This window comes from Elgaria multicarinata, chromosome 5, assembly GCF_023053635.1.
Source record: "Elgaria multicarinata webbii isolate HBS135686 ecotype San Diego chromosome 5, rElgMul1.1.pri, whole genome shotgun sequence".
NCBI lineage: Eukaryota > Metazoa > Chordata > Lepidosauria > Squamata > Anguidae > Elgaria > Elgaria multicarinata.
Genome location: NC_086175.1, coordinates 46,362,579 through 46,375,912, shown reverse-complemented (window position 1 = coordinate 46,375,912; position 13,334 = coordinate 46,362,579). Strand labels below are relative to the sequence as shown.

The 13,334-nt window shown below is 43.6% G+C and overlaps 1 protein-coding gene across 1 annotated transcript in view; it reads right to left on the bottom strand.

Moving 5' to 3' along the window:
- Positions 1-13,334, bottom strand: part of VWA3B (von Willebrand factor A domain containing 3B) — a 77,015-nt gene that overhangs the window by 50,872 nt on the left and 12,809 nt on the right. The window contains exons 6-8 of the mRNA XM_063126287.1: positions 10,805-10,964; positions 7,002-7,171; positions 5,156-5,277 (exon numbers count right to left, since the gene is read on the bottom strand). Coding sequence (XP_062982357.1) covers positions 5,156-5,277; positions 7,002-7,171; positions 10,805-10,964 — 452 coding nt within the window. The remainder of the gene's footprint in view (positions 1-5,155; positions 5,278-7,001; positions 7,172-10,804; positions 10,965-13,334) is intronic.

Below are 13,334 nucleotides of genomic sequence, written 5' to 3'. Positions count from 1 at the left end.
GCAACTAGAAGCAGTAAGCCAGCATGAAACCAAGTAAGATTCAAATCTGCAAGCTTACTGAATATATCTACAGTTAACAGAAGGATCTTGTCCCAATGGTGCTAAATCATCCACTTATATGGGCCAACCATATATTTTATCCCAAAGGCTTTTCTATTGATTGGTACTAACTGCCTCACCGTTGTTTTATTTCGTTTATCTGCTTGCTGCATACCATAGGATTCCTGTAGGTTTGCCCACAGGACAAAACAAATTGCAAGGTGGGCAATTTTAATTGGGAAAATGATGAACGGGATCAACCACTGCTATTAGCACATTGGCTCAGTTCAGACAACACGTTTCTCAATGGTGGTTTTCCCACTGGCTACAGAGTTCTCTGGCAAGACTGGCGAAAGGAGGGAGTGCTGCTCTAGGAGAGAGGCCAGGATTATTTTGTTTTTTGCAGCAATGGCTGACGGGATAACTTCAAGAGCACCGGACGGGATAACTTCAATGGCTGACAGGATAACTTCAAGAGCACTGTCACTCAAACACTCAACTGTCACTCACTCAGGAGAGAGGGTGGACGAACTGTCACTCAAACACTGTCTTGACTTTTACTCAACTCCACAGTAGCCCACACTCACACAACGGTGGAGTTAGAACATGTTCTGTGGGGAGTGCCCCCTAAAAACTCAAACGTTGAGTGGAGTTTTCACACTGCGTTGACTAAACGAGTTGTCTGAACTGAGCCATTAACAGCACAGGCCCTATGCACATCGACTTAAATGTAAGCCCCTCTGAGTTCAATGGAAGTTGCTTCCAGGTAAGTGTATACAGGATTACAAGTTCTCTCACTCACACACACATACACACAGCAGCTTGCAAAGCAGCAGCTTAGAAGCACAACAAAGTTGACAGGCACTACAAAAACAATTCTAAAAACAATAATGCTAATAGCAATAGGAGACAATTAAAAACAGTAACCAGTTTCAAAGCAGGATATAATAGATGGGTAGGTTAAAATCATACATTAAAATCACACTGGGGGAAAGAGTTTTTAATGGACATCTACACTCTGAAAGAGAAGAGGCCTGGTGGATTTCCACAGGGAGAATATTCTACAGTCTTGGAGCCACCACCACAAGGGCCCTGTCTCACATACCCACCAGTATGATCTCATGCAAGGATGGGACAAAGCAGAGCCTCCATTGCTAAGATTAACTGGCAGGAAGGCTCATGCAGGAGAAAGTAGCCCTTGAGGTTTAATTCACAAGACATGTTTACATATTGTCAATCAACGCTGGCTGATTTTCTTAGACTGTGGATGCTTTCAATACACGTACCCTTTGTGATCAGGCATATTCTGGAAAATCTCCAAAATAGTAAGTTGAATCGACACATAGCAATCCCCACATCACAAAACTAATTCAACATATGCAACTCTGTTGCATAAAAAACCAACCTAAACATCCCCAACTTTTATTGAGTTCTGCATGTAATTGTTTTATAACTATCTCTGAGTTCAGTTGTTTGAGCTGCTCCTAAGTAATAAACTTTTGCAAATTACCTGTATCAATTTACAGCAGGTTACAATACGGTACAATTTTGTTTCTTTTCCTCACTACCAATAAGAACCTAAGAAGAGCCCTGATGCTGGATCCGACCAAGGGTCCATCTGGCCCAGCACTCTGTTCACACCGTGGCCAAACAGCTATTGGCCAGGGATGAACAAGCAGGACATGGTGCAACAGCACCCTCCCACCCATGTTCCCCAGCAACTGGTGCACACAGGCTTACTGCCTCAATAATTCATTCTTTCCTATTAATACACATAATTTGATTCACAATACTTTTGCAAGCTAACAAAACCTTCGGGGACTTTTGCAGAGTTATTCAAAACAAACCTGCCAGAATGTACAATTATAGCCATTTGAAACAGATCATCTTTTCCCCTTTTTCACTTTCTCTAAAGACTTAATATTCAGAAATTAAATAGAAAAATCATTATTTCACTCTTCCCTAAAACACAGGAAATAGGGGATGTCCAGCCCAATTAACCATAAGTGGTGCTGAAATAACATGAAGCGATCCTTTTTTTTACTTCCCACACACACTGTCACGTGCAGCTGTAAAACTTTCCCCCTTTACATAATTGTTCCATGGGTTGTCTCTCTGCTGCGTTCCACTGTGTGCCTTGCAGTTTTGCTCAGAAAATGTCTAAATTTCATTTCAGAATTGGCACATGTACAGTTTGCCACCGTTTTCTGTATGCATCTTTTCCTTTTTCTCTCTCCTCCTCATGGGTTATCAATGAGCACAAATGCAGACATGCATTGATTAAAATGGTACACAAGGATTTATTTTTTTTATCCGATAGCACTTCCTTTTGCTGTTCTTTTTTTTGGGGGGGGGGGAATTATCAAGGTGCATCAAGATTCCTTTTTGTACGTTTTTAAAACCGACACTCCTATCCACTCCTTTGCTTTGGTAATCAATAAGAAAAATAAACCAAGGTATAAACTGAAAACTGTGGGGAAACTGCTCACCAGCCTGAACAAAGAATGGAAGTCATAAATGAAAGAATGGATAGGTACCATGCTGCAAATAAGATCACATTATCCGAGATGCCAAGATCTGATGAGCAATGCAGATGAGGAACATTTTAAAAATTATCCCTAGCTACAAATTAGTTCAGAATAAAATAAGTCTGTTCCAGCAGGACAGTGTTTTCAACAGTTCTGGGAGGTACTTTCCTATTGCACTGGTGTAATCCAAGTGCTTCCAATGCAAACATTCTGCTTCATTCACAGAATTTTATACGAGGTCCAGACAATGACATCTTCCATTTGTAACCCTCCGGTGTCTTCCCACCACTTCTTCCATCTTTTTTCTTCTTATAAAAGAATCCATTAAGGAAGAAAAGACAGAACAGCTGCACAACACCTTTTGATTGAGAGCCGTATGAGCTCTCTGGAAGCACCCATATTACAATCTACTTGATCGCTACTCAAAGTGCTCTCAAAAGTAAAGCCCACTGAAGGTGAAGATGGAGAATGCCTGCTTGATTCTGTGGTACCAAGCAATGGAGACCTATTGTTATCTCCAATGCTTTTCATTATCTACATGAAACCACTTGGCTTTATCTCTCCTTTACATTGGATGAAAGAGAGGTGAAAGAAGTGATGGATTTATTGCCTTGATACAATGATGGACTGGATAAAGGCCAAAAAACTGAACGCCAGGCCCAACAAGATGGTGAGTGGTTCATCTTTTCAGGGCGGTGGTGTTCAACCAGTTCTGAAAGCGTCATACTCCCACTTGAGATAGGTTTCTCAGTTTGGGGGTTGCTCATTGATCTAACTCTGCCATTAGAGACCCAGATGGCCTCAGTGGCACAGAGTGCCTTCCAACGGTTAAGGCTTGTGCTTCAGCTGCAACCCCTCCCAGATAGAGGCAGCCTGGTACACTTATCCATGTTCTGGTAACCTCCAGGTTAAACTAATGCAATCCCTTGTATGCAGGGCTGTTCTTAAAGACTGCAGTTCAAAACGTAAGGACTAGAATGCTAACTGGGACCAGGCACTGGGCACACATCTCATCAAGACTTAAAGAGCTCCACTAGCTTCCATTTCTAAGCACAATTCAAAGTACTGGTGCTTACTTTAATGCCCTATACCAGGGTTTGCCCAACACACAAACACACACACACACACACACACACACACACACACACACACACACACACATACACACGACAAGGTGTATTGTACCCAAGGCTGGTCAAGTTATCTTGGAACTTAAGGCAGAAAAGCACCCCTCGCTGGCCGTAAAAATACAGCAAGAAAAAACTAGCTTGCAAATACATAACTATATGGATATTTGATCTGTTTTTCTTGAAGCTTACAGATAATCTCCTTTTCTTTTCTTTTAGAATGCTATATTGGATGGAATATTGATATTTCTATGCATGTAATTTCTTATTCTTTTTTTTCTTCCTTTCAGGATTTGCTTTTTGTTTTGTTAAATTCACAATGAAAAGAAAAAAAGATTAATTAAAAAGAGAATAAACTAGCTAATTAACAATTTGAGGTTCCTTCATGGCACCCAAGATCAGGGCCTCAGGCAGCCGCCTCGCTCTCATAATGGTAGGGCTGGCCTTGCCCTCTAGAGCTTGGAACCTGAATACTTGAGGGAATGTCTTCTCCCACATCAGGCTGCTCATATATTAAGATCTTCCTCAGATGCCCTCCTCATGGTGCCCCACCATCTGAAAGGAGGTGAGTGGGTGCAGGGGAGAGGGCCTTTCCATCTGTGGTACCTTTCTTGTGAAACTCTCCTACGTTAATCTATTTTAGGCACCAGGCAAAGAATTTTCCATTATCCCAGATTTCTACACACACACAAGTTGTTGTTTTTTATTCTGTTGTGATTGTTTTAAAGTGTTGCCTTTTACCATTGCAAACTATTTATTGATTACACCAGTTGTGTTATGTTTTAGGAGATCTTTATTGTGAACTGCCTGGAAATATTTGAGTTAAAAAGGGTGGTATAGAAAAGTACTCCCTAACTGCCACCTGACAGCCGATGCAGAAAGGACTTGCACTGCCTCAGAAAGAGGCACAGACTCTAGCTTTAGAGCAGGGTGCAGAACTGGGGGCCCTTGGGGTGCCCCATGGATGCCCCAAGCCCTTACCAGTGAATTCCCTCCCCCAACAACCCTGATACAGATCACTCTTTACTCGCTTGTAGCAACAGCGGGGAAAGCATGGTCTGTATCAAGAGCATTGGTGGGTGGGTGCGTGTGCGCACATGTATGTATGTATATGCAGGCATGTGTATGTATGTACGCACATGGGTGCATGTGCAGATCCCAAACCATGAGCCAAATGTAGCAAAAAAGGCTGAACATGCCTGCTTTAGAGGTTCTCAAGGTGTGGGGCAACCTATGCTACTACATCACACACCTTCTGGTCACATCAGCAGAGCATCCTCTCTTGCCCCTTCATCCAATAGCCCCAACTTTTGCATTCGCCTTCAAGCTGGTAGAGCAGGCCTCCCATTTCCCCCTCGATGAAAGATGTGCTAGTTCAGCAACTTCCCCAACATAGAAATGCTATCTTAGGGGATCTAAGGGTAACCACCGACAACAGCATTGGCTTTGTTTTCGTTTTACCTAAAGGTAAGCTCCCTTTCAGTTTTTGTGAATTCTGGGTTGGTAAACTTTTCTGATCCTCATCGCTGACTGAAGTTCCCATTGTGTCCACATAATCAGTTCTCTCAGCAAATGCATGGAACCTGAAGGAGAACATATTTTCATCTGAAAGCAAAACTCATAAATATGCATCCAGAGCACCCAGTGAGAGCATAAGATTGAAACCAGAGAGGCCTGAATTCAAGACCCCACTAAACTATGGAGTCCATTGGGACAGTCTCTCTTTCAAACCAGCGTACCTCACAGGCCTGTTGTGAGAAGAAAGGGGAGGAGAAAGGGGGAGGAGAATCATGTATATTGTCTTGAGCTCTTTTGAGGGATAAAAATGCAATAAATAAATCAGCTTTTTAAATTGATCGTCAGCCTCAGCATAAGTACATCATGTTATACTCCTCATGCCTTCCTTAACAACTAAAAAAACTGTTGCGGGATATACTTAAATGAAGATGTTAAAACAAAATATCATCCAGAAAATCAAGCCTGGGCAAGTATCTTCATGTTTCTCATTTGATCTGGTTTGCAGAATCATTTTCAGCTATGGTGGCTTAAATAACTCACCATAGTTTGCTGCACATTACACAACACAACCCCTACTCATACGTTGTGTCATTCGAACCCAGCAAGGGTGGGTTGCTGGTGTGGTTAACAAATCACCCACAACCATAAAACAGTCCACGGGTTCTGACTTATTTAAGCCACTGTGTCTGAAAATGATTGTATGAACTCACCCACTTTCTCTTGTATATGTTTGGTTAGGGGGCATCAGGCACAGCATTTTAGCAGCACAGAACTTCTGACCACAACTGGCTCATCTATTCTACACACTTACAGCTTCATAACACCCAAAATGCCATGTTTGGTGAGGTGCTGCAGAGAGAATTCTCAATTTGAGGTCCCTAGATTGCCCCCACCCTTGAACTATGGTTCTAGCAGTTCCCTAGAAAGGAGGGATGGCTATTAAGCTGGTTTAAATCTATAATGTGGATATGCTGTTATATCACTGGTGAATTATAATACTCAGAAAAAAACCTAAACCAGGGGCGGACAAGACTTCAGGCTTCTGGGATCTACTTTGATTATTTATTTTTGTAGAACCTCTGCTCCAGCAACTAGAGTCAGATGCAAAATAGTGGCTCAGTACTGTATATAAATCTAGTACAGGGGTAGGCAACAGGGTGCCCTCCTGATGTTTTGGATCACAACTCCCATAATTCCTAATGATTGGCCATGTTGGCTGAGGCTGACTGGAGTCGTAATCGAAAACATCTGGAGGGCACCAGGCTGCCTACTCTAGGCCTAGTAGAATTAAGGAACAGGGTGCCCATGGCTCAGACCAAAAACTGGTTTTCAGTATCAGAACTGAGCTTGCAGTTCCTCTCACACAAAAAACACTCCTGATTTTCCTCTGAAGTGTCCTTCATTTCAGCAGCCTTATTTAAAGCTTTAAGCTATTGGGAGTCAGAAAACTTTGCAGATCTACTGGAAATTACCCTGAGATCTACCTTCTGCCAAGTTCTGCCATATTTGGCGTTCATGCAGCATAATTATTCCAAATTTTTTCATTTATCGGTTATTGTTTCAACTGCAAATCAAATTAAGGTCGAGGCCTTGCCACTTTAAGCACCATTATTCTATCGCCAGCCCAAAAAAGACAACTAAAAAAGGCAGACACGACATTCCTTGCCATATGTCATTTGCACTCTCTGTGGATAAAATACAAAAGAAAAAGAGCGTGCAATTGCAAGGGTTCTTATGTGCAAATAGATTTGTAAGACTAAAATTATTAGATATTACATTTACCTCATACCTGCCACTGGTCAGCTGACTCAGCTCCTTCAGGAAAGCAATCGTTTCTTCTTCTCTAGCATTAAAAGATATGGTATGGACTGGAAATGGGCTCCTCGATATCTTCTGCATGAGCAAGTGCTTCATGCATTCCGGCATATCACCCACAGCAAAATAGTACACAGCTTCTGTCTGTGAAGGACAAGTCATTCAGCAAAAATAATCATAGGCCTTCCATCCAAAAGCCTGCACAGTCTGCTCCCCACTCACAAAGAGAATAACTTCTGAGATACCTTCCTTTTCCGTCTGTCACAAAAGACATTCATTAAGCCACAGTGGCTCACATGCTGAAACTTGGGGAGATTATGGAAGTGGCTTCTGACATAGCTCACCAAAAAAAAAAGCTAGCCATGACAAGGCACATACAAAAGCTGAAGGCACATGTTTACCAGAGCCAGTCCTACCATTAGGCAGAGTGATGCATTTGCCTCAGGCAGCAGATGCTGAGGGGTGGGGAATAGCAATGAAGTGTTAGAGGACATAGCTATGTATACTACTCAGCTTGCCATGTGTCCCCTAAGCTAGCTTGCCACCCTCAGGTTCGATGAAGGATGCTGTCCAGCTGCCAGTGTTGAAGTAAGGTGTAACTGCCACTCCAGTACAGTCAGCTTCTGTATGTGGAATGGGGTTGCCATCTTGTTCATTTCCTCAGGAAACAAAATGTCTTGCACTATCCCAGAATTATATGTACGTTTAAAGCAGCACTTTGGTTTGCTGGTTTTACTAATTTATTCAATTTATGAGTCACCCTATACCCAAAGCTCTCAAGGCAACATACATAATAAAAACAAATTCAGTAAAACTAACACTAAAACCCATCAAAAGAATTTTTAAAAGTTTTAAAAGCAGCAACAGTAATTTCAAATAATTTAAAGAAGAGATAAATATCCAAGCAGCTATAACGTGGGGAAAGATTTTTAAAAAATATATATATGCAGCATTAAACATATCATTAACAATAAAACAAGCAGCACTTAAAAGTGTTTTTTTAAAGGCGTGGAGAATATAGATGCCCAAACCAAATCCACATTCCACTGAAATCAGCCTTGATCTTAAATGGTGCCAAATATCACCCCAAATGCAAATTCATACAGGAGCTCCTTTTCATCCCAGTTTAGCATCTTAGGATACAGTTCTATGTACATTTAGACAGAAAAATGCAAGGCTGGAGCTGAAGGCTGGGGAGTGCTGCTTCTGGGGGAGAAATGCTGGACCAACAAGGGTGAGCTATTCCACCTACTCCCCTCCCCCCCCTCTTGGAGACTTTAAAGCAAGGCAGGAGCTGAAGGCTGGGGAGTGCTGCTTCTGGGGGAGAAATGCTGGACCATCAAGGGTGAGCTATTCCACCTGCTCCCCTCCCTCCCCCCTCCACCTGGAGACTTTAAAGCAAGGCAGGAGCTGAAGGCTGGGGAGTGCTGCTTCTGGGGGAGAAATGCTGGACCATCAAGGGTGAGTTATTCCACCTACTCCCCTCCCCCCCCCTTGGAGACTTTAAAGCAAGGCAGGAGCTGAAGGCTTTTTTTCCTTTACCTGGTTTGTTTTGCTGTACATGCGTGTTTAGTATATTTTGAATATTATTGTGATATTGTTGATTTGTACATTGTTAAATATTGTTGTAGTTTTTAATTTTTGTAAACCGCCCAGAGAGCTTCAGCTATTGGGCGGTATAAAAATGCAATAAAAAAAATGTCCTACAACTCCCAGCATTCTCTAGCCAGGCAGTTTTTGTGGGTAAATATGCATGTAGGATAAACATATATGCAATTATGATGGCTATATGTTCCCTTGAGGTTCAGATTGTGGTGGCTGTATGCTACCTCCAGGTTCAGGGGCAGGAGGCCTCTGAATTATCAGTTCCTGGGGGAATGTCAGTGGGAGAAGGCTCTTGACCTCACATCCTGCTTATAGGTCTTCTGGAGGCAACTACACTTGAGAGCCTTTTCCCCTTGAAGGAATGCTAAACAATGAAGGTTGAAGCCTAAATGTACCCCCATCCTGTTATACCTGACCTTTCTGTATTCCTATAGTGCCTGACGTCTTCTCTTACTTACTTCCCTTAATCTTACACAGAAAAGGAAATCATCTCCAACCTTCTAGGATGGAACTACTACATCTCTCGACACCAGGGATTTGGAATGTGTGAACCTCCAGATGTCGTTGGATTGCAGTTCCAAACATCCCTCACCATTGGCTATAATGGCCAGGGCTGACAAGAGTTGCAGTCCAACAGCATCTGGAAGGCCACACATTCCCCACCGCTGCTCTACACCCTCAGCAGCTGGTGTTGCAATAGCATTTGGGTTGTAATCTGGGATTCCATAGGTTGGGGGTGTTAAACCTCTTTTCAGATCGAGGGCTGAATTCAATTGCAGAGATGTTTCCAACGGTGGGCAGGGTGAAAAGCCAAAGCAAAAGGGGTGGGCCCCAAACATCACAAATACCAACATATTGTAGTTTAAAGCTATTACTGCCAGCAAGCAAACCTTAGGTGAGGCATTTCAACCTTTCAGTATGAGAAGTAAAAACAGCAAATGTCAGAAAACCAGCAAACAGTCAGTGGGTGAGAAAAGGGAGCAAGTCCAGGGGAAGGGGTATCAACATCTGGGAAACCCTGGAGGGATGGATTGGGTTCCCCGGCAAGCCAGATTTGGTCTGTGGGCCTAAGAGTCAACATCCCTGGCATAGGTGAAACCCAGTCCATGATTTCTCCATGGAAACAAGCTGACATTTTATGTGTATGTCTCCCCCATAAGGTGAACTGCCAGAACTGCAGCTTGGGACATCTTTCTGGCAGTAAACGGCTCACAGGTCTGGACTGGCCTTGTCCACCCAGTCCAGCCATTGGGTCAATCTGAACAGGAAGGGCAATAAAAAAAGACTTCCTATCTGGACTGGGACCTTCCTGGCTGCAAAATGTGTATATCTACATCCCTCTGCTCTGACTCAGTTCCTGGTTCATTTCTGACAGCTGCCTACCAGCTAAGCCTTGACACCCCCAGCAGCTAACATTACACTTATAGCATACACATTCAGGGATTTTCTTCGATACAGCCACACTGATTGCAAAAGACTCCTTTCTTGAAAAATACTAAGGATGAGTATCTGAGAAACAGACTCGAGAAGGATGTCAAATATAACAGCCACATTGGACAATAGTATCTCAGCTTATTAAGCCAAGATACACATGAGTCTTTTTGCCTGTGCACAGAGTTCCTTTGCTCCTCCCTTCACAACTCATAGCAATAAAATTGGGAAGTCTCCAATTAACCATCGCTTTTTCGAACAAGCCAGGATATTGAACCCAATCCCAGTTGTTGTTTCTAAAGCATGGTTTCCTGGTCTGTCCACTTAATGCGATACTTCCTGGTTTGATTGCAGCTCGCACGAAGGGTCTGCACGCCCAGGAGGGCCACAGTCATGCATATCTTAGCTTAATAAATATGATCATTTGAAACTGGGCCTATATTTCAAAGCCCCTTAGCGTCATGGAAACATTTCTCTCCCACTTGATCCGTGGGAAGTCAGGAGAAAAAGCTTCCCCTCTCAGAATGCGATACTGTCATGTACATCTGATATTGGTAAGCACCAGCCTGTGGATCAACTTGAAAGAAATTCCTTTTAAGTAGCCTCCCCCTCCCTCCACCTATGTTCTTTTATTAGAATTTAGCCCCATTCATAATTCGTCCCTCTAACACTTGCAACCCAATTCTCACTGTGATATCCTTAGTCATAATTGAAGACCTCTGGAAATATGCGTGAGATTACCGTATCATCAAACAATGCCTCCAAGAGAGCTTCTGTGGGGCCTGTATGGCAAACAGCTGGCATGTGGTCTATCATCCAGAGCCACTCAATAGCAGCCTCTATGGAGTCCTCTGTCACAGGAACAGCTTTCTCTTGCCACTTCACAAGATCGTGAGCCCCACTGGAAAAAAAGAGTGGATTAAAATATTCAGAGGAAATACAGCACTTGTGAAGTGATGAACATTTTGTCCCTGCCCAAGTTTCAGTCTCAGAATTCTTGGGACTGGAAGAGGAGAGGGGCTTTATCCGGTGTCTAGACAGACATATGATCCGGGTGCCCAGAAAATGTCTGCAGATTCTCTCAAGACAAAATTTCTTTGATACACATTAAGTGACAAAGTCCTGCTCATTCTCCCCATTTGGCAGCTGCTGTCAATGAGAAGGAGAGAATACTTTAGTGTTCAGCACTGTGCTAAAGGTCTTATTCTCACAGGCTGTCATAATGGAGTCAAACCCTAGATTTCTTGGAGCGACACTTTGAGAATTGAGTCAGGAATGGTTTGCCAAGTTTATGGCTTCAGTCAGGATGAGGCCCAGCCTCCCTGGTGTAGATTCTGAATCGGAGTCGGAGGCTGAAGGAGAAGACCAGCTGAGGCAGGAAATTCTCCAAGACTCTCAAGGAGTCAAGAAGGAATCTTCCCAGAAGCTTATCAAACAGGAGGCCCAGGCTCAGAGATCATCTCCACCCCTCCCCAGGAACTCACTCTATGTTGGAGGGGGAGGGCACATCAGAACTGACAGATCCTAAAGTCTGTAGCAGGGTCAAGCGGGCAGAGTTAAGAGGAGGTGGGAGGCAGTCCACTATAGTAGCCACATGGCAGCGGCTGCAGTTTGAAGACCATCCCTGAAGGAGGGATCTGATAAAAGCCTGTCTGGCACAGTGGGAAAAGGACCATTTAGTTAATAGGCAACTGCCTTGCTTTGTTAGGCTAATTAAGATTAGAAGATAGCTCCTAGCATTCATACTTCCTTCAGGTGTGAAGAGATGTCTAATTACTGAATAAAGGTTTTGTGGATTGCACAGCAGACCTCTTTATTGTCTCACATCTCAGGGTGAGGGCATGGAAACCCAATAGCACCATCCCACCAAAAGTGATCTCATAGCCACAGTGCCATATTCTCCACACCTCCCATTTGCCCTGTGCAACTCGACCCATGCAGAACTCCTCAGGAGGCCAGATATGACACACAGGGTTACTAACCCCTTGTTGTTTATTCGTTCAGTCGCTTCCAACTCTTCGTGACTTCATGAACCAGCCCACGCCAGAGCTTTCTGTCGGCTGTCGCCACCTCTAGCTCCCCCAAGGTCAAGTCTGTCACCTCCAGAATATCATCCATCCATCTTGCCCTTGGTCGGCTCCTCTTCCTTTTGCCTTCCACTTTCCCTAGCATCAGCCTCTTCTCCAGGGTATCCTGTCTTCTCATTATGTGGCCAAAGTACTTCAGTTTTGCCTTTAATACCATTCCCTCAAGTGAGCAGTCTGGCTTTATTTCCTGGAGTATGGACTGGTTTGATCTTCTTGCAGTCCAAGGCACTCTCAGAATTTTCCTCCAACACCACAGTTCAAAAGCATCTATCTTCCTTCGCTCAGCTTTCCTTATGGTCCAGCTCTCGCAGCCATAGGTTACTACGGGGAATACCATTGCTTTAACTATGCGGACCTTTGTTGTCAGTGTGGTGTCTCTGCTCTTAACTATTTTATCAAGATTTGTCATTGCTCTCCTCCCAAGAAGTAAACGTCTTCTGATTTCCTGGCTGCAGTCAGCGTCTGCAGTAATCTTTGTGCCCAGAAATACAAAGTCTGTCGCTGCCTCCACGTTTTCTCCCTCTATTTGCCAGTTATCAATCAAGCTGGTTGCCATAATCTTGGGGTTTTTGAGGTTTAACTGCAACCCAGCTTTTGCACTTTCTTCTTTCACCTTTGTCATAAGGCTCCTCAGCTCCTCCTCGCTTTCAGCCATCAAAGTGGTGTCATCTGCATATCTGAGATTGTTCATGTTTCTTCCTGCGATTTTAACTCCAGCCTTGGATTCAGCAAGCCCAGCACGTCGCATGATGTGTTCTGCATACAAGTTGAATAGGTAAGGTGAGAGTATACAACCCTGCCGTACTCCTTTCCCAATCTTAAACCAGTCCGTTGTTCCGTGGTCTGTTCTTACCGTTGCTACTTGTTCGTTACACAGATTCCTCAGGAGGCAGACAAGATGACTTGGTATCCCCATACCACCAAGAACTTGCCACAGTTTGTTATGATCCACACAGTCAAAGGCTTTAGAATAGTCAATAAAACAGAAATAGATGTTTTTCTGGAACTCCCTGGCTTTCTCCATTATCCAGCGGATATTGGCAATTTGGTCTCTAGTTCCTCTCCCTTTTCTAAACCCAGCTTGTACATCTGGCAATTCTCGCTCCATGAATTGCTGGAATCTACCTTGCAGGATCTTGAGCATTACCTTGCTGGCATGTGAAATAAGTGCCACTGTCCGATAG